The sequence below is a fragment of the Microtus oregoni genome, unplaced genomic scaffold, assembly GCF_018167655.1.
Source record: "Microtus oregoni isolate MIOR12 unplaced genomic scaffold, Mior012 000011F_ref0000422, whole genome shotgun sequence".
Taxonomy (NCBI): Eukaryota; Metazoa; Chordata; class Mammalia; order Rodentia; family Cricetidae; genus Microtus; species Microtus oregoni.
Window position 1 is genome coordinate 12039556 of NW_024543070.1, and position 20842 is coordinate 12060397.

Genomic DNA, 20842 nt, shown 5'->3' on the forward strand with positions numbered 1-20842 from the left:
TCATTCTCCAAATTCTACCTCAGGATCATTTCGAGAAGTGGACAATTACTCAATATTATATTTATACATCTACATCTATTATATACTTGCTAGCAACATAAGCCATGAAAGAGAAGCATCCTCCAGTCAGTACACTAAGATGTCAAAGTCTTCTCACACAGCAGACAGGTTACAGAAGAGAACCCAGTTACTGAGGATAAACATAAACTAGTCGTCAAGGCAGGTGTGTTAATGGTCTTCTGTCACCACCCAACAAACTCCCTGCTAACCTCCCGTATTAATAACTTCACGTCTCCTTAAGTGTCATTTTCTATAGTTCTACAGTTCAAGTTGAAAACTTGAATTTTTGTTAGATGAGATCTCTCACACCTATATTTAAGAGCTAAGGCAGGAAAATCAACAGTAAATTCAAGGCCAGCCTGAGCTATAGAGAATCTGTCTCCAAAAAATAAAAAAACAGAAACCGAGTCAATAGTTAGGTATGTTTGCTCCTCTTCTAGGGAAGCTAAGCGTGGTCTCCAGTACCCATGTCCAGTGGTTCGCAGCATCAGAAGGCATTGGATACCCACTCCCACCCCCTACCCCCCCACTAAAATATAAAACATTCAAAAAATTAAAACATTTAAAAAATGAAATAAAATCTTTAGGTGCTGGAAAGATGGCTTGGTTTCCAGCACCCACACAGTGGCTTCCAACTGTCTTTAACTCCAGATTCAGGGTATCAGATACACGCTTCTGGCCTCCGTACATATACATACATGTAGGCAAAACTCATACACATAAAGAAGAATCTTTTAACAAAAACAAATAGAATCAAGTTTAAGACAAAATCTATATATAAAATTGATTCTGATGCCAACCAAGAAATGGCAATCTGTATATTCTTTACCTGGAGGTGTGGTGGGCCCATGGGTGGAGGTATTCCTCCTGGGGGAGGCATTGGTGGCATATTAGGATCAAAAGGAGGCCGTCCAAAGGGGGGTCTGGGTGGTGGTGGAGGGCCTCTCATCATGCCGAAAGGAGGAGGAGGTCTCATGAGAGGTGGCGGGCCTCGCATCACTGCATTTGGTGGGGGAGCTGGGCCTCGGAACCTCAAGGCCTGCTGTTGAGCCATCCTGTATGGAAGAACAGTGAAAGAGTTTCTCAAAACTACAAAAGTAGTTAATACTAAACTAGAGCAATTTTTCAAGGGCTCAAGTGCAAGCAATAGTTGAAAAGCCATTATTCTGCAACTGCGTGGTAAAATGAGATGTGAATGAAGATGAGGAAGGAAATTTAGATGATTTTAAAATATCTTCCCACAACAGTACATATAGTCATAAGGTGGACTGAAAAGCAAATCAGAAAATTAAGCAATACCAAATTATCATTATTAACGTTGTCTAAGGATATGACTGAGAGGAACACCCCACATATTCCAACCAAGAGTATACAACTTCAATCTAATAATAAATATATAATGTTTTGGGCAGTGAAAAGACTCAACAGGTAAAGGCACTTACTGCCGAGCCTGGTGCCCTAAGTTTGATTCCCCAGATCCGCAAGGTAGAATTAAAGGGTTAAAGATGTGCAGCACCGCTGCCCGGCTTTTTTAAATTGTTTCTTTTTTTTGAAACATGGTCTCTACATGGCTCTAGCTGTCCTAGAACTAACTCACTACCTACACTGGAATGGCCTCTGCTTCCTGAGTGCTGAGATTAAAGTTTTTAAGGCAGGATGGAGCGCTGGTGAGATGCTCAGCAGGTAAAGGTACTTGCTGCCAAGCCTGACCACCTGAGTTTGATCCCTGGGATCTACATGATAGGATAACGAATTCCTCCTGCAAGTGTCCTGACATCAAGGCACACACAAAAAATATTTGTAGCGAGAATTTTCTTTTTATTGGAAGAGAGTAGAAGTAGCTTAAGACACTTCAAATATTGTGCACTTTCCCTTCACTGCACCCTCCACCACAAGCTATGGCCAAATATCTCAGTGTAGTCTCTCCACGGCATTTGAGTAAATAACTAATAAATAAATAGCTAGGTGGTGGTGGTGCACGCCTTTAATCCCAGCTCGAGAGGCAAAAGCAGACGGATCTCTTTGAATTGCAGGCCAGATTGTTCTACATAGTGAGATCCAGAATAGCCAGGGCTAACAACACAGTGAAACCCTGCCTCAAAAAAAAAAAAAAAAAAAAAAAAAAAAAAAGGGGCTGGAGAGATGGCTCAGAGGTTAAGAGCATTGCCTGCTCTTCCAAAGGTCCTGAGTTCAATTCCCAGCAACCACATGGTGGCTCACAACCATCTGTAATGGCATCTGGTGCCCTCTTCTGGCCTGCAGGCATACACACAGATAGAACACTGTATACATAATAAATAAATAAATATTAAAAAAAAAAACAAACCCCACAGTACTATTATTTACCTTTGCCTCGAGTGATCAAAAAAAAAATCCCTAGAAGTGGTGCCAAGGTGCCAAGGAGTATGCTATGCTCTTCAAATACTGCTGGTTTAGTAACACTTGTATGAGAACATGAGGTGAACACTGCCATTATCCCCATTCTATGGTAAGGACTAGGGCACACAGAAGTGAAATGCCGTACCTGTGGCCGAGGCCTCACCGCTGGCTCAGTGGCCAAGCAAGAATTAAAATGTCAATGTCCTATAAACCCTCTCAGGGGAGTCTGCTCCCTCATTTCCCCAGCACTGCCAGGGCTAGACACAGTATGGCCCATTGAATCCTCATATGAGGGGTCGAGAGATGGCTCAGCAGATAAGAACACTGGTTGCTCTGAGAGGTTTAATTCCTGCACCCACATGGCAGCTCACCACTCTCTTCAACTCCAGTTCTAAAGGATTCAACAACATCCTCACAGACATACGAGCAGGCAAAAGACCGGAGCACATGAAATAAAAATAAGTAATTAAAAAAATACTCATATGGCCAGACATAGTGGTGCACACCTTTAAGTTCAAGCACTTGGGAGACAGAGGTAGGCAGATCTCTATGAGTTTGAAGCTAGTCTGTTAAACAGTGAATTCCAGGACAGCCAGGGATACAGAGAAAAACAAAACAAAAACAAAAAATCCTACTCATACGAACCAATGAATACTTTAGTGATACTATACAAAAGCTACCATACAAGGATGAGACACAGAACCTACAATAATTATTTTTATTACTGCCAGACATGGTGGTTATTGCCTGCAATCCTAGCTATTCAAAGACAGAGGCAGATCAGGCATAACGATGCAGGTCTTTAATCCCAGCACTTGGGAGGCAGGAGAATCTTTGCAAGTTCAGACGAACCTGGTCTACAGAGCAAGTTCCAGGACAGCCAGGGCTACATAGAGAAACCTTGCCAAAAAAAAAAAAAAAAAAAAAAAGGAAGGACAGACGGACAAACAAACTACATAGTGAGATCTTGGGGGGGAGGACGACAATAGATCATAAATTTGAGTACAATCTAGGCAACCCAAGACCCTTATCTCTAAATAAATAATTTTTTTTAAAAAAAACCTATTTATAAAACTTCAACTTGCCAAAGTCAATTACAGCACCTACTCAGATCTTCTAGGTAGCTAAACTAAGTTTGTACATTACACACAATCTAAATTTCCATACCCAAAAAACTAGATTAACAATAATATTCTTTCTTTGGAGTGGGGGTTGGTTTTTCTATTTGATGGTGCACACCTTTAATCCCAGCACTCAGGAGGCAGAGACAGGAGGATCTCTGGGGAGTGTGAAGGCAGCCTGGTGTACATCTACAAAGCAAGTTGCAGGACAGCCAGGACTGTTACACAGAGAAACTCTTGTCTCAACAAAAAAAAAAAAAACAAACAAAAAAGAATGTACCTTAATATCAAATATTCTTTTGGTGAACTTTTCCTTTTTCAAAAAACCTACAGTATTTTTCTTTGGAATTCATATCTCCTACCCTAACTTAAAGTCAAGCTTTAAGCCAGGCGGTGGTGGTGGGAGCCTTTAATCCCAGCACTCAGGGAGGCAGAGGCAGGCAGGTCTCTGACTTCAAGGACAGCCTGGTCTACAAGAGCTAGTTCCAGAACAGCCAAAGCTACAGAGAAACCTTGGCTTGGGAAAAAAAAAAAAGCATTGAACCTCTAGGACCACGAAGCCATACCCGCTCTGTTCATCAGGCAAGTTACATTAATTTCCAAGTCTGAATTTCCTACCGCAGAAATGAATGAAGACTGCAAATGAAAGCTACCCCACAGTTCTGCTCAATGAGATGACCCTGTGAAACAATTTAAGGTACCAGCCAACATACAGAAAATTGTATTAGCACTTTCAATTACTCCCAATGTCTCAGAGCTTCACCTATATAAATAAGGTACTTAGTTAATTTCCCAGATTTCTGTTTAAAAGCTGCCACTAATTTCCTGCTGCAATAGCCTAAGGTTACTATTTTCTGATGCCAGTTACATGCAGAACATGTCCTGAGATCTTTATATACATTACTTCAACACTTCCTCACCCAAGCCTAGAGAGAGGACTAAATAACAGATGAAGCACCTGGAAGAGCAACTACCAGTATGCTTTAAAGCACTAGCCACTCAGTACTGTTATTGCATTAACATTAGTGTCCCATGCTATTAAATTACTGCTGTTGATATTAATGTCAGCTACCCAGCTAGTATCAGGCTGCTCTTATCTGGATGTTGTGGGCATTTCCAGACTCCAGTATTTCTGATCTTCAAATACATCAACTTTATTAAGCTGAAGTTCATGCTTACAGTTCCCATGTTTGGCATGTGCTTCCCACATCCAACTGTTAATCATTCAGACTCAGCCCAAATGTCACCTCAGCCTGTTCCCCACCTCTAGGGTCTGTCTCGCGGGCCTTCTCTTTCAAGCACAGCAAATGCTATGAAGCCCTCCACCACTGACCTTTACTGCCAGTGGCCAGCTCTTTTAGTGCACTGAACTGCGCTCACTGTTAATAGTGCCTATGAGCTGGCACTTCCTCTTCACCAGCACAGTTACCTGGCATTTTCTGTACTCTCTTAATTCTTATAACTCAAGTGAGTTTAATGGCATCTTTACAAAGAAAAAAGTAGCTTGTTACGGAGGCTAGTTTGTAGTAATGCCAGAGTATTCTCATTCCTGTTTTCACCAGCAAGGAAATCCAGGTTTGGGGTACCTTGTCCTAAGTATTAGTAGTAAACAAAGCCCCCCTGCACAAAACTGTCTGCAAGTTACTTCCAGGGCCCTCAACCATAGAATGACATTTGGATCTCTGAATTTCAGGGACTGCAAGCGACTTAAGATCCCACCAACTCCCAACATTTTGGAGGAAGTCTACGTGCCTGAAGAAAAAATGTCTAATTTTTTTTCAAAAGGACATCCTGAAAAATACAAATATATTTTTCTAGAAGTAATCTATCTAGATAAGCAAAATCCTCAGAGAAAACACTTTAGTCGAATGAGCAAGGAACTAAAGATGCTACCTACTTACATACAGGCAGCAAATATTGGAAACAATCAATTAGCTGGGACCCAAGACTTCGTCCCAGCCCAGCCAACTAGCTTCACAATGCTTCACACCTGTAGAATGGTTCCTCATTTGATGGGGTCAGTTTCCTTTCAAATTTGACCAACCTCAATTAAAATGGAAGGTCTTTGGGAATAGAGGACTTTTTCCTTTACTGCCAGGACCTAGGCCAGTAACTGTCACAGACTGCATAATAAGTGTAGTAGAATAAGGCAACCATATCTCAATATTGGTTTATTACCACATTTCTACTACACACTGAATTTCTCAGACTATATGATAGACACTATTATGAAACATATGGGATGCAAATACAAGACAAAGGCCAGTTTCGGCCATCAAAGCAGCCAGCTTATCATAAATCTAGAGCAGTGCTAAACCCTCTACAATGTTATCTACAAAGCAAGGAGACAGAGTCACAGGAATCGAGGCTGGCCTGAAACCTAACAGTCTCAGCTTCCTGAATGCTGGATTAACAAGTATTTGCCACCATACACAGATCCATAAGCAACTTCGAAACCACGAAGCTAAGGTACCAAATACTTGCAGCAGGCCATCTAATTAAAGCCTTATTAAAAATCAGTTTTGCAATACTGTCTAGAGTCTAGACTACCAGGATTAAGTTCACAGGACTACTAACTGTGAAGTTGAAGTCACGCTCCACAAGGCTCTGCTAAGACACTGAGACCAGCTAAGGTAACCTCTTGAGACCACAATCAAAAATAAACTTCCTATATCACTGATACTGGAAGACACTGAAAACGCACTCCACACGTATGGGGATAAAAAGGGGTCAAGATTCACCTCAGAAATAAGACAAAACCTTGTTCCTGCCAAAGAGGGGAATTTGTGTGTGTGACATTCTGGACCCAAAAGCCATTATTTTCTTCCAAGCAAGACTAATCTCCATTTCCTTAGAAAGTTTCAGTCCTCACTCTAGAAAACACGAGTCCTCGAAACCAACACTGCTGTTTTCCTTTGGGAAAACGGCACGATTCAGAATGGGAGCTGAGTATCTGAAATGGCAATTCTCCCTTACATTAAAAAAAAAAAAAGTACGGACAGAAAAACATAAGTCACCTCTCTTTCTCTTCAAAAACCACCTACAAAGAGATGGTATTTCCCGGTCACTCCGATCAAACGTTAATCACGGACTGCACAGGCACTGAAGAGAGGAGGTCCCAGAGGAAGAAAGGTCACTGCCTCTGTAGGGCTAACGCGTGGGTAGCAAAGAGCGAAGTGGCAGGCTAGGGACCCAGGCACATCAAGCCACTTCTGGGTCCACCATTCCAACCTTTACCCGTTCTACCACCCCAACCCCTCTGAGAAGTCCCCTCGATCACTAAGGGGGACGAGTGACAGGCCTGGCGCCGCCTCTGGCCCGCGAACGGAGCCTGCAACCCGTTCAGAGCCGGGGTGAGGATCCGGGGGGGGAAGAGAGCGCTTTCAAGATGAAGCCGTCGCGGCCCAGCAAACGGTCAGGGCTGCGAACCCTCACAAAAGAAACGGAATGGCGAACAAGGGCCGAAGGAAAGCAGGGCAGGCTGAGGAAGGGGGAGCGGGAGGCCGGGCCGGCGCGAGGCCGCGGAGGGCGTGGAGGAGGCCACGGCGGCTCGGGCAGTGCCGGCCGGGCCGGGCGGCGGAGGGGAGCGGCCAGCAGGGGCCGCCAGGCGAGGCCGGGGAGCGCGGCCTAAGGCGGAGGCGCACAGATCAGGGCTGCGGGCCCCGAAGGACGCGGGTGCGCCCCGCCGCGCGCAGGAGGCCGCAGCCCAGCCCCGGCCCGGCTCTCATTCAAGCCGCCTTCCCTTCCCCCTATCGCCAGCCCCACGCGGTCTGGCCGGCCCCGGACTGCCGCGGCTCCTGTCCCCACACCGTCCCCCGGGGCTCCCGAAGCCAGCCCCAGCCTCTGGGACACCAGCGCGCCGAGATGGGAGGAAAGGGGGCGCCCGTTACCTCAGCTCCCCCGGGTTGAATCGCTCGCCTTCCCCTCCGTCCCCGCCACGCTCCGCCATTACAGACACTCGCGTTCATCTACCCGCCGACCCGGCGTCCCCAATTGGTCGGAAGGGTCGTCAATCCCACACCCAGGAGGTGGGACTACGCGGGATCCATAATCTGATTGGGGAAGCGAGCCATCAATCTTGACACTAGGCCGGCATTTGCTTGACTATTGGGCAAAGGGCCCGCCGACTTTGAAAGCGGTATTGAGGCTGTCCGTTGATTGGCCGCTCGTAGGCTTCATGGGAAATGAGACGGTGGCAAGGAGGAGTAGGTGGCGCCCTCTGGCGGAGAGAAAAGCTAGGTCCTCCCGAGTACACCCCTGCCTAACGCAGCCACGTGTCTGCGCGGCTGGCTGCGGCCAGATGTGGAGCCATATTGGCCACTAAGAGCTCAGTCTGAAGGCTTGTGCGTTCTCTGAGCCAATCGAAATCGACCTGGGGCGCACCTGAACCAATTACCAGGTTGCCAGGGAAAGCGGTTTTTCTCTCCCTTGCAGTTTACAAGAAGAGGCATAAGTCCCTAAGCTGTGTATGCTTGTTCTGAAATAATTACAAGCATCAACTACAACGGGAAGGTATTCCAGTTTGTCCACTCAACAGCAGGCTGCTTGTTATATAATTTACTGCATTAAAGTAAGTAAATTGGAGAAGGGAAGCCTCTGCGATTTACGGCTTTAGGATCTCTCCTTCACTCTCAAAGTAAAGCTGTCTAAATCAGCACGGCCTGATGCCAGAAGTAATTATAAGTATGCTATGTGTTTAACTTAAAAAAAAAAAATCGGGCCTGGCGGTGGTGGCGCACGCCTTTAATCCCAGCACGCGGGAGGCAGAGACAGGCGGATCTCTGTGAGGCCAGCCTGGTATACAAGAGCTAGTTCCAGGACAGGAACCAAAAGCTACGGAGAAACCCGGTCTCGAAAATTTAAAAAAAAAAAAAAATCGGACCCAGGGATTTCAGTGGCATAGTGAAAATGACCACTGTCATTACTGAACTCAAATTAATAATAAATTGGGCTGGAGAGATGGCTCAGTGGTTAAGAGCATTGCCTGCTCTTCCAAAGGTCCTGAGTTCAATTCCCAGCAACCACATGGTGGCTCACAACCATCTGTAAGGAGGTCTGGCGCCCTCTTCTGGCCTTCAGGCATACAGACAGAATATTGTATACATAATAAATAAATAAATAAATAAATAAATAAATAAATTTAAAAAATTAATAATAAATTTTACACAGACCTAATATATGTGCTATGCACTATTCTAAATCCTGGCCATGCATTGCTTCCTTTCGACTTTGAAATCCACTAACAGGTAAGTACAAATACTTATAATTTATAGGTGAGAATAAGACCCAGTTGTTAAATTACTTGCTCAACATGTGCAGCTAGTAAATGATACATCTTGGCCTTAAACCGAAGACAGTGCAACATCAAGGTCCCACTGTGGTCCAAAGTGATTCTACCAACTCAAAAACGTGTACTCTAATGGTCGTTGTACCATTATTCACAGTGCTAAAAAAGGAGATGACATCCCTCAGCTGGTACATGGCTTTAAAATGGGATATAGCCCTATGCCGTGCTGTAGGAATTCCTCCCATTCCTACCACCAGTACCATTTCAGTTACCCGCCCACTTGGAGTGGTCTCTTATACAATTTTTGCCAATGTAAAGCACGTGTCCACCCTTTTTTTTTTATAAATGTGGGATTTGGTTGCTGTTCCTCGTTCCAACAGAGGATTGTGATATGTGAGTCTACCCCTAAATAAATAACCCTCTATTATACTCAATTCTGAGCTAGTGTGGGATGTCTTTTACGCGTCCTTATTCAATGATGGAATATTTTTCAGACTTGAAATACCTAAAAAAAATGGATGGATGGATGGATGGATGGATGGATGTTGAAAGCAGTATACTAAGTTAAAGAAACCAGACACAAAAGTCCACTGCTGTATTGCTCTATTTATATGAAATGTCCAGAATAGGCAACTCAAGAGACAGATTCAGTTATTATAGAGTTGGTTAGCCATTTGGGCAAGAAACTGCTCTTGCCTGGACTGATGTATAAACTGGACACAAAGAACCCGCAGAGAGAGGACTGCTAAACTTGCCTAAAGGTGAGATGGTCTTTCGGGGTTCCTGATTCATGAAAGAGTCTATAAGACATTCTGCAGGGCACAGCAGATAGTGACTGAACTGCCTTTGAAATTTCCTGCTTCATGGAAATGTCTGCTAGATCCTATGGGCCTGTAGGCTGAAGATGAATGCCCCAACAGTACAAAAGAACTTTGGGTGACTGTCTAGATGGCGAGATGTCTCTGTCATTTCTAGAGTTTGGAAGTGGCTTATTTCTTGTTTGCTTAGGTAATATTATATCCTTCTGGAGTCTTTGATGGAGTTGAAGAATAGATAGATAGTTACAGTTTTCCATTGTTATGATAAAAGATAAAATAGATATAAATATTGTAACTGTAATTCTTGCTTGATAACTGTTTTGTTATATGTAATTTTATTATGTTAAAGTGAAAGCCTTTCCTTTTTGTTTAAACAGAAAAGGGGGAAATGATATAGGTGGGTCTTCTATCTATCTATAGGTTGGTTTCATTGGTTAATTAATAAAGAAAACTGTTTGGCCTGATAGGTCAGAACATAGGTAGGTGGGGAAGACAGAACAGAATGCTGGGAGGAAGAAGGTAGTGAGGCAGAGGCCATGATTCTTTGACCCAAGACAGATGTAGGCTAGAATCTTTCCCAGTAAGCCATCACCTCATGGTGCTACACAGATTATTAGAAGTGGGTTAATCAAGATGTGAGAATTAGTCAAGAAGAGACTGAAACTAATGGGCCAGGCAGTGTTTAAATTAATATAATTTGTGTGTTGTTATTTCCGGGACTAAGCTAGCCTTGCAGGAGTCAGGCAGGATGAAAAGCAGGCCTGCTCGCCTCTCATCACTACAAGAATGATTGATTACAGTTGAATAAAAACCTGTTCATAACTATAAAAAAACACTCTGTGTTTATACTAGCACCTAAATGTTGGGGGAGGCTCCTTGTTCATTTTCTGGCTACCCAGACTCCCGAATAATCACTCAGAAAACTATGTTAATTAAAATCACTGCTTTGCCAATCATTTAAGTGTCTTTTTGGCTAACTCTTATTTCCTAAACTAACCCATCTCCACTAATCTGTGTATCACCCTGTGGCTGTGACTTACTGGGTAAAGTTCCGTCCCTGGCATCTATCTCTACTGGGGCTACATGGCATCTAGAGACTCGACTTTTCTTCTCCCAGCATTCAGTTTAGTGCCCCCTCCAGCTCTACCCTGTCCTATCACAGGCCAAGACTGCTTCTTTATTCATTAACCAATAAAAGCAACACATACAGAAGGACCTCTCACATCATTTCCCCTTTTCTGTTTAAATAAAAAGGAAGGTTTTAACTTTAACATAGTAAAATTACATGTAACAAAACAGGCATCAAGCAAGAATTATAGTTACAATACTTATATCTACTTTATCTTTTATCATAACTAAAGAAAACTATAATTATAACTATCTATTCTTCAACTCCATTAAAGACTCCAGAAGGATATAATATTACCTAAGTAAACCAGAAGTACATTGTAAGCAACTTCCAAAACTCTAGAATTGGCAGAGACATCTCGCTGCCCAGACAGTCATCCAAAGTTCTTCTGTACCGTTGGCGCATCTATCTTCAGCCTATAGGCCCATAGTATCTAGCAGACTTTTCCATGAAGCTGGAAATTTCAAAGACAGTTTTGCCTATATTGTCAATTTGCCAGTCACTTTCTTCTGTATCCTGCAGAATGTCTGGAGGTCTCTTGCATGAAGCAGAACCCTGAAGGACCCTCTCACCTTCTTTAGGCAGCTTCAGCAGTCATTTTTCTGTGGGTTCTGCATATTCAGTTCATACAGCATAACATCAAGCAGTCCAGGCAGGAACAGTCTCTTGCCCAAATGGCCAACAAACTCCATAAGGAGCCTCTTTGGTGCCCATCATCCTCCTGGTAGATTGGTGCTACCAGGAGCAGATGAGTTTTACTGTCATGAAAATCCTCAATTTTTAAAACATTTTAAATGCCATATTCCATAGGTCTTTGAAAGGTTTGAAGATTATCTATCTAACTGAAATATATCTTTATATATCTAGAAAACCTAACTAATGTGACTACAAGCTTGACTGTTATAGATGATTATCTGTTACCCTGTATTTCTTAATTATACATTACATTTTTAAATGAGTTGCATAAGCACAACACCTTAATCAAGAGCAGAAATATACATATAACAAAATTGGCCTTAAATTTGGATCAATATACCAAGATCCATACCAATGCAAATCTCTATAGCACTTAAAGGAAAAGGAAATTACAACACTAATTTGAATATAGTTGACATGGCTGTCAAAAAATATCATTTCATTCTGAAAATTGACCAAGGGGAAGAGTTAGATCCTTATTCACTTTTTAAAATTATTTTAAATTAAATTTTATTTTATGCACACTGGTGTTTTGTCTACATGTATGTCTCTTATATCCCTAATCTCTCCAAGACTTTTAAGAAAGGGTGTTGGATTTTGTCATACACTACAGCTTAAGCCACAGACTGACCCTCACACACTGATAGTGGGAGACTTCAATACCCCACTCTCACCAATATACAGACCATTCAGACAAAAACTAAACAGAGAAATGCTGGAACAAATTTGTATCATAAACCAAATGGAACTAACAGATATTTACAGAGCATTTACCCTAACACAAACATATATGCCTTCTTCTCAGCACCTCATGGTACTTTCTCCAAAATGGACCACATACTCGGACCCAAAACAAGCTTCAATAGATAGAGAAAACTTAAATAACTCCCTGAATCTTATCAGAATGCTATGGATTAAAGCTGGATATCAACAACAACAGAAACAGCAGAAAGCCTACAAACTCATGGAAATTGAACGGCGCTTTACTGAATAAAAAATGGGTCAAGACAGAAATAAAGAAATTAGAGACTTTGTAGAATTCAATGAAAATAAGTACACCATATAACAACACTTTGGGGACACTATGAGAGTGGTGCTAAGAGGAAAGTGCATAGCACTAAGTGCCCACATACAAACACGAGAGAGATTAATAGCGACTTAACAGCACACCTGAAGCTCCAGAACAAAAGGTAAGTATAGCCAGGAGGAGTAGACAGCAGAAAATAATCAAACTGAGGGATGGAATCAATCAAATAGAAACAAAGAGAACAGTACAAAGAACCAATGAAGCAAAGAGTGGTTCTTTGAGAAAATCAACAAGATAGACAAACCCTTATTCAAACTAACTAAAGACAAAGAGAGACTATCCAAATTAGCAAAATTAGAAATGACAAAGGGGACATAACAACAGACACTGAGGAAATCCAGAGAACCCTAAGGACACACTTTAAAATATTGTACTCAACAAAATTGGAAAAGCTAAAAGGAATGAGTAATTTTCTGGATACATAGCACCTACAAAAATTAAATAAAGATCAGATAAACATTTTAATTAGATCTATAATCCCTAGTGAAATAGAAGCAGTCATTAAAATCTCTCACCACCACAACAACAACAACAAAAAAAGCCCAGGGCCAGACAGTTTTAGTGCAAAATTCTACCAGACTTTTGTAGAAGAGGTAATACTACTTCTCAAATTACTCCACAACATAGAAACAGAAGTAACATCACCCAATTCATTTTATGAGGACACAGTTACCCTGATACCCAAACCACATAAATGCTGAACAAAGAAAGAGAATTACAGACCAATTTCTCTTATGAACATAGATGTAAACATACTCAATAAAATACCTGCAAACTAAATTCAAGAACACACCAAAAATGACTATCCACCATGATCAATCATCCCAGAGATGCAAGGATGGTTCAACATATGAAAATCAGTAAATAAAGCCCACCATATAGGCGAACTGAAAGAAAAAAAAAACACACATGATCTTCTCATTAGATGCCAAAAAAAAAAAGTGTATGACAAAATCCAACACCCCTTCTTGGAGAGATTAAGGATATAAGAAATATACCTAAACATAATAAAGGTAGTTTACAGCAAGCCAACATCAAATCAAATGAAAAGAAACTCAAAGCAATTCCACTAAAATCTGGAACAAGACAGGGCTTTTCCCTTTCCATATCTATTCAATATACTACTTGAAGTTCTAACTAGAGCAGTAAGGCAACTGATGGAGATCAAGGGAACACAAATTGGAAAGGAAAAAATCCAAGTATTATTATTTGTAGATAATATGATTATATAAATAAAATCATATATATGTATATGTATGTGTATGTATCTGGAAACACCACCGGGAACTCCTACAGCTGGTAAATACTTCCAGCAAAGAGACTGGACACAAGATTAACTCAAAACCTCAGTGGCCCTTCTATATACAAAAGGCAAATGAAAAAGAAATCAGAAAGCCTGCTGGACGGTGGTGGCACACGCCTTTAATTCCAGCACTCAGGAGGCAGAGGCAGGGGAATCTTTGTAAGTCAGGTTCCAAAGAAACACTGTCTCAAAAAAAAAAAAAAAAGAAAAAGAAAAAAAAAGAAAGAAATCAGGGAAACAACACACTTCATACTAGCCTCAATTCCAGGCACATGCATAGCCTCTCACAACTGTAACTCCAATTCCAGAAACACACGTAGACAAAACACCAATGCACATAAAATAAATTTTTAAAACAATTTTAAAATGTACACAAAGATCTAACTCTTCTTCTTTGTCAGTTGTCAAGATGAAATGATGTACTGACAGTCATGTCAACTATACTCAAATTTGTGTTGTAATTTCCTTTTCCTTTAAATGATAGCATAAACAGAGTTGTTTTTCAGTAATTAGCAGGTTTTATTCAATTGTAATCAATCATTCTGATGCTCAAATCTCTACACATTATCCAAGTAGTCTTTGTAACAATCATATGCAATACCACTACCATGCCCTTTTACTTACCTTTCATGAAACAAACAGGGTTAAATCAAGCAACTGAGAACTAAGTATCTAAGAAAGTCACTGACTTAGGTCACTCAGAAGTAACTCCAACCAGCAGGTCGATACAGACTCAGAAAGTAGGGACATGTTCATGTTGTTTAAAGCCATTCCCCTGAATGTAGCTCAGTGCAAGGCAACAAATAGTTCAATGAGCAAATAAATAATACTTTCAAGTTGACACAGAAATCACCCAGTAGGTTCTCAGCCTTCCTAATGCTGCAGCCTTTTAATTCAGTTCCTCATGCTGTGATGACCCAACCATGAAATGACTTCCTAACTGGAGTTTTGCTTTTGTTATGAATCATAATGTGGATCTGGTGTGCAACCCCAAAGGGCCAAGATCTGCAGGCTGAGAACCACTGACTTAGGTGCAAAAACATATGCGGATTAGCTTCAAAATCCTCAAGGAGGGAGCAGAAAGGAGGGAGAGGGAAGATATGGAGGGGGGACATAGTTGACAAACACACAGCTGTCTGTAATGGAAAATTATTCTTTTACATTTATTTATCTAGGCGGTAGGTGGCGTGCCGTGGCCTGCATATGGAAACTAGAGAGCAGCTCATCAGGAGTTGGCTCCCTCTGTTTCACTATGTGGGTCCTGAGGCCAGAACTTAAGTTATGGGTTTGACAACAAGCATCCTGACCTGCTGAGACCTCTCCCCAGCCAGCCCGTCATGGATGAGTCTTTTAAAATGATTTGTTTTTATTTCATGTGCATTGGTATTTTTGCCGGCATGTATATTGCATGAAGGTGTCAGATCCCCTGGAACTGGAGTTACAGACACTTGTGAGCTGCCATGTGGGTGCTGGGAATTAAATCCAGGTCCTCTGGAAGAGCAGCCAGTGCTCTCAATCACTGAGCCATCTCCAGCCCTGAGGCATTTTCCTAATTGAGGTTCCCTCCTGTCAGATGACTTTAGCTTGTTGGTCAAGTTGACATGAAACCATCCAGCACAAATACGGTGCTAGAAAACTGGATATCCACACATAGAAGAATGAAGCTTGATGCTTCTCTTCCACCCCGAACACAAATCAGCTCCAAATAGAAGAACTCAATGATAGACCTGAAGTTCTGAAACAACTTCTAGAAGAAAAAGTAAGGAATACCTTTTAGGATGTAGACACAGGTGAGGACTTTCTGCCCAGAACTGTGGGTGCCCAGGAAACATGAGCAACAAAACCAACAAGTGGGACTTAGTGACAGTAGCCGCTCCTGGACTGTAAAGGAAACATGATAGACTGGAGAGACAGCCTAGGGAGTGAGGGGGGAAAGCTCTGCTAGGTACACATCGGACAGGGAGTTTGTTTCTAAAATATACAAGGAACTCAAGAAGCTGAATGCCTTAAATACAAGCAACCAAGTTAAAAACTTGGTGGTGGGCCGAGCGGTGGTGGTGCACGCCTTTAATCCCAGCACTTGGGAGGCAGAGGCAGGCGGATCTCTGTGAGTTCGAGACCAGCCTGGTCTACAAGAGCTAGTTCCAGGACAGGCTCCAAAGCCACAGAGAAACCCTGTCTCGAAAAACCAAAAAAAAAAAAAAAAACAAAAAAACTTGGTGGTGGAACTAAACAGAGTTCTCAGAAGAAAAAATACGGTAGTTTAGAAATATCTTTAAAACGGTTCACCAGCCTTAGCCATTAGGACAGGCAAATTAAAACTACTTTGAGATTTCATTTTCCCTATCCAAACCAGAAAGATTAAGAAAGCAAAAGACAACAAACACTGATAGGATGGGGGGAACTGGGAATCCTCCTGCACTGTGGGTGGGAGTAAGAAATGGTTCATCTGCTATGGGAATCCTCGGAAAGCTAAAAATATGTCTACCACATGACCCAGCTATAACCAAAGGCTTCGATTCCTACTGCAGGGACATATGCTCATTCATATTCAAAGCTTCTCTATTTACTGTAGCTGGATGAGGTAGTTTGAATGAGAATGACCCCCACAGGTTTATATATTAAATGCTTAGGGAGCAGCACTACTTGAAAGGATTAAGAGACATGGCCTTGTATGAGGAAATGCGTCTCTGAAGTAGGCTTTGGGGTTTCAGAAGCCCAAGCCAGGCCCACTGTGGTGTGGCTCTTTCTGCTGCCCATAGATCTGAATGTACTACCACTCTCAGCTGCCATGTTGGCCTGCTTACTGCCATGCTCCCTGCCAGGAGGATAATAGACTAAACCTCTAAACCTGTAAGCAAGCCCCAGTTAAGTGTTTTCCTTTATAAAAGTTGCCATGGTCATTGTGTCTCTTCACAGCAATAGAACATGGGCTAAGACACTGGGACAAGGAAGCAGCCTGCATGTCCGCCAACGGGACCTGAGTAATGAAAATGTGATACCTACATACATACAATGGATGTCATTCAACTGTAAAGAAAAATCAAATTACATTTGCAGTTAAATGGGCGGAGCTAGAAAGCATTATACAGAATGAGGTAACCTTACCCCAAAAGACAAACACTTATACCATGTATATTGACCTTAGAGCATTCATAGACTCCAACATCTAGAAAGGAAGGGTTCATGGGAAGAGGAAGTGAAATCTTACAGGACTGGGTAAAGGACAAAGATGGCATGAAGGAAGCAGAGGGAATGATACAGAGAGGCATTTACACAGAGAGAAGGATGGGAGGAATGAGAGACGAAATGACTAAACATATATAAAAATCTTTATTTTTTCCAATTTGAGTTACCCTACATACGGGATTATGCTCCTCCTGCAACCCATGGGTTGCCAGATTAAAAGCCCAGAAGGATGTGGGATACTTCCCGTTGAGTTGTTGATTCGAGGTATCCCAGAGACCCTGCGCCATACACAACAATAGAGACTATAGCTATTGCTATGGCGTGCCCACCAGAACTTAACGGTAAAACATTATTGCTAAAGAAACCATACTTGTTCATCATAAGACATGGAGGACACTGACACAGTTGACTGGTTCAAGCAACTGACAATGGCTGGTGAATTCAGGAAGTGGCAGGCCCTCGATATGACTTCATAAACCACCTGGGATCTGTGAGCCACAGATTGTATTACTGAAGAATGGCTTGAGCCATGGATTATATTGCTGGAAAATGACTGTCTGCTTGCTTCCGTAATTATTTTTCTTAGTAAGATACCATATGATTATTTAGGTTTCCACTTACTCAGTCAAATGGTGAGCACATTCTGTAAACAGAGTTTGTGGATTTCCTGGGATAAATAACCACACATTTACAATCTCTTGGCTTATTGACAATAGACAGGTATACTCCAATCCATTGTGTATTTGTTTTGCTAATTTACTCTCAGAAATGTTGAATATGTCTAGACTAATTAATGACACATTTGTAGCCTGGTAGTTTATTAACATAAACAGTTTATCAAACCCGCCATGTAAAGTCGGTACTGCCATGTCCTTCCAACATTGTGAGCAAAGAAAGTCGGCTCCCTTATCTCTTTCTCTCCTGTAAAACCAACAGTATGCTCCTTCACCCTTTATTCTAGATCTAAAGTCACACTGCTAACATTTTCTTGTTTCTCAAAACTGATAGCAACCAAGTCTTGTATACATCACTTAAAGATAATACTCAAGACTGCGTTAAAATACAATTGTAAAAAAGTAAATACTTCATTTACTTCTTTTCCTCTATAATTTCCTCAGAGAACCATCTTGAAAAGTCACAAAACACTTGGTTGAAGGGCTGATTGAAATCTGCAAAACCGCCTTGCCCACTGTAGCTCAACAAATAAGGAAATAGAGACTGAGATTTGAACTGGGGTCTGGGGAGACAGAGGACAGTCCCAGGTATAGCTCTTTATGAGCTGGCCTCCTTATTTGTGACACAGGCTCTCCCCCTGGCTTGGAACTTATCAAGAGGGTTAGGCTGGCTGGCTATCATGCCCAGAGGATCTACCTGTCTCCACCTTCCCCGGCGCTGGAATTACAAGCCCAGTTTTTGTTACCTGAGCTCTGAGGGATGGAACCCAGGTCTTCAGCTTGGAAGCTACGCACATTAACAATGGAATTGTCCCCAGACCCAGGAGATCAACTTTCCCTCTTTTTCTTTTCTTTTCAGACTTATTCACTTTATTTTTCTGGTATAAAAGCCCTATGTGGTGGCCACAGGTCCTAAGTCCTCTGACTTTAGCCTCTACTGTGGGTTTTCACAAGATGGTCAGTGATTTTCCAATAAGGAGACTTAGTAAATATCAACTCTTGCCAGGCCTTGGGGAGGATGACAGGCAAGTGGCTACAGGTCTTGGAGATGGCATGAAAGGCTGCCTTGTCAAGTTGCCAAGGTGGCAGTGTAATCCCTGATCAATGTGTAGCAGTCATCAATACTAGCCATCAGCAGCAGTCTCTTGGGCACAGGAATAGAGACAATGCCAGTGCCTGTGGGGACAGGGATGAGACACATCAGTACAGAACCACACTGGCCTGTCACCTTGCATGGAACAGTTATGGGCTTGCCAATCTTGTCGCCCCAGTAGGCCCGCCATGCAGGAATGACGGTAAAGGCTTTCTCCTTGGAGCACTTAACACCACGATCAATATGACCATTGTAGTCCCTGATACTGACAAGAACCTTGAGCCTGGCCTGCTGGCCAGCCAAGTCTGGTTCTGCGCTGGCAGTCTTTACAATCTCATCCCTTAGGAATGCTCCCAGGAAAAAGGCAATCATCTTGGATCCCCTAATGGGCAAGAAGCAAGGTAGATCTCTAGATCTCTTCCAGGGACTTGTGATGTGGGAGTGTCATATATCAATCTGTTGATTTCATTGGTTAAGCAATAAAGAAACTGCTTGGCTGGCCCTCATAGGTTAAAACATAGGTGGGAGGAGTAAACAGAACAGAATGCTGGGAGGAAGAGGAAGTGAGCTCAGACTGACAGCTCTGCTCTCTGGAGCAGAGACGCCATGCTTCCCACTCCTGGGCAGACACATGCGATGAAGCTCTGACCCAGGATGGATGTAGGCTAGAAGCTCCCTGGTAAGCCACTTCATGGGCTACAGCAGATTATTAGAAATGGGCTAGTCCAGGTGCGAGAGTTAGTCTAGAAGAGGCTAGATAGAAATGGGCCAAGCAGTGTTTAAATGAATACAGTTTGTGTGTTGTTATTTTGGACATAAGCTAGCAGGCGGTTGGGGTGCTGGGGATGCAGCCCCGCCGCCCTTATTACTACAGACTTGGTCTTCCTGTTCTTGACCAGGTGGTCCAGCTTGGTGATAGGAATCTACTCTTTGTCTTCAGCTTTGCCTCCACAAGCCCGGTGGTCTCAACCACAGCCATGGCTATAGTCACAACTGCCTGCAGCCTCTAAGACCACAGCCCATCCCTCTGCAGAAGACTGCCTCATGCCATCTGGTGTTTTCCCAAAGATTGAGTTTGAGTTTCTAATGATCACGTGCCCAGCTAATGGCAGAGAATGAACCAGAACCCAGATCTTTGCAACATCGTGTTCCTCAACAGAATCAGACTCCATTACAATGACTTCTTAGACTTTGCCAAGTTCAATGTCTCTACTGCATCATCAGGAGCCACCTCAGGCTCAGGACAGGGGGTGAAATGGTAACTGTTTATTGTTACAGAATTAATTCACCATTTCACAAGTATCCTGAACTCTTCTCCAAAAATCAAATACGTTATCCAGTAGTCCAAATCTGTAGTCAGAAGGTAATCTTCTACCCATTCATTTGTCAATTTGTCAAACATTTACTGTACTGTTGATTGTGTCAGTAAATATCATGCTTGCTAAAGACACTGAGTCCATGGAGCACACAGTCTAGCAGGAGACAGATAAACCAAATATTGGCCAAGACTAAAGACTAATATTCATTATGTGGTTAGTATATACAAACATCTTAAATGAATTTTCTCATTTAACTATTCATGACAATACTGCATGATAACAATTTGTAACCATTTCACAGACAAGGAATATGAGGCTTGGGAAGTTTAACCAAAACTCGGGCTGATATAATTAGGCAATTCCATACTACCATGTTTTTCTCTGGATTCCAATATGATACTGCTTAGAGTTTAGCAGACTGAAACACAGGGACTCTTTGGAGAGAGCTCTTACTATGGAAAACAAGTGAACTGGGATAACCAAAGTGATGTGGGATGTCCTTCTGTATAAGTGTTGCTTTTATTGGTTGATGAATAAATCTGTTTGGGCCAATGGCTTAGTAGAGTAAAGCCAGGCAGGAAATTTGAACAGAGGTATATAGAGAAAGTAGGCAGAGTCAAAAAGACACCACGTAGCTGCTGAAGGAGAAAGATACCCAGTGGAACCTTACTTTACCTGTAGGTCACA

The 20842-nt window shown here is 42.3% G+C and overlaps 1 protein-coding gene and 1 pseudogene across 5 annotated transcripts in view; both read right to left on the reverse strand.

Moving 5' to 3' along the window:
- LOC121453456 (transcription elongation regulator 1-like) overlaps positions 1-7542 on the reverse strand; it is a 49514-nt gene extending 41972 nt beyond the window's left edge. For all 5 annotated transcript variants that reach the window (XM_041660254.1, XM_041660253.1, XM_041660252.1 and 2 more), the window contains exons 1-2: positions 7451-7542; positions 890-1115 (exon numbers count right to left, since the gene is read on the reverse strand). In XM_041660254.1, the coding sequence (XP_041516188.1) occupies positions 890-1115; positions 7451-7509 (285 nt within the window). In that variant the 5' untranslated portion in view covers positions 7510-7542. The remainder of the gene's footprint in view (positions 1-889; positions 1116-7450) is intronic.
- An 11128-nt stretch (positions 7543-18670) lies between these two features.
- The window catches only part of LOC121453560, a 51751-nt pseudogene continuing 49579 nt past the window's right edge, over positions 18671-20842 (reverse strand).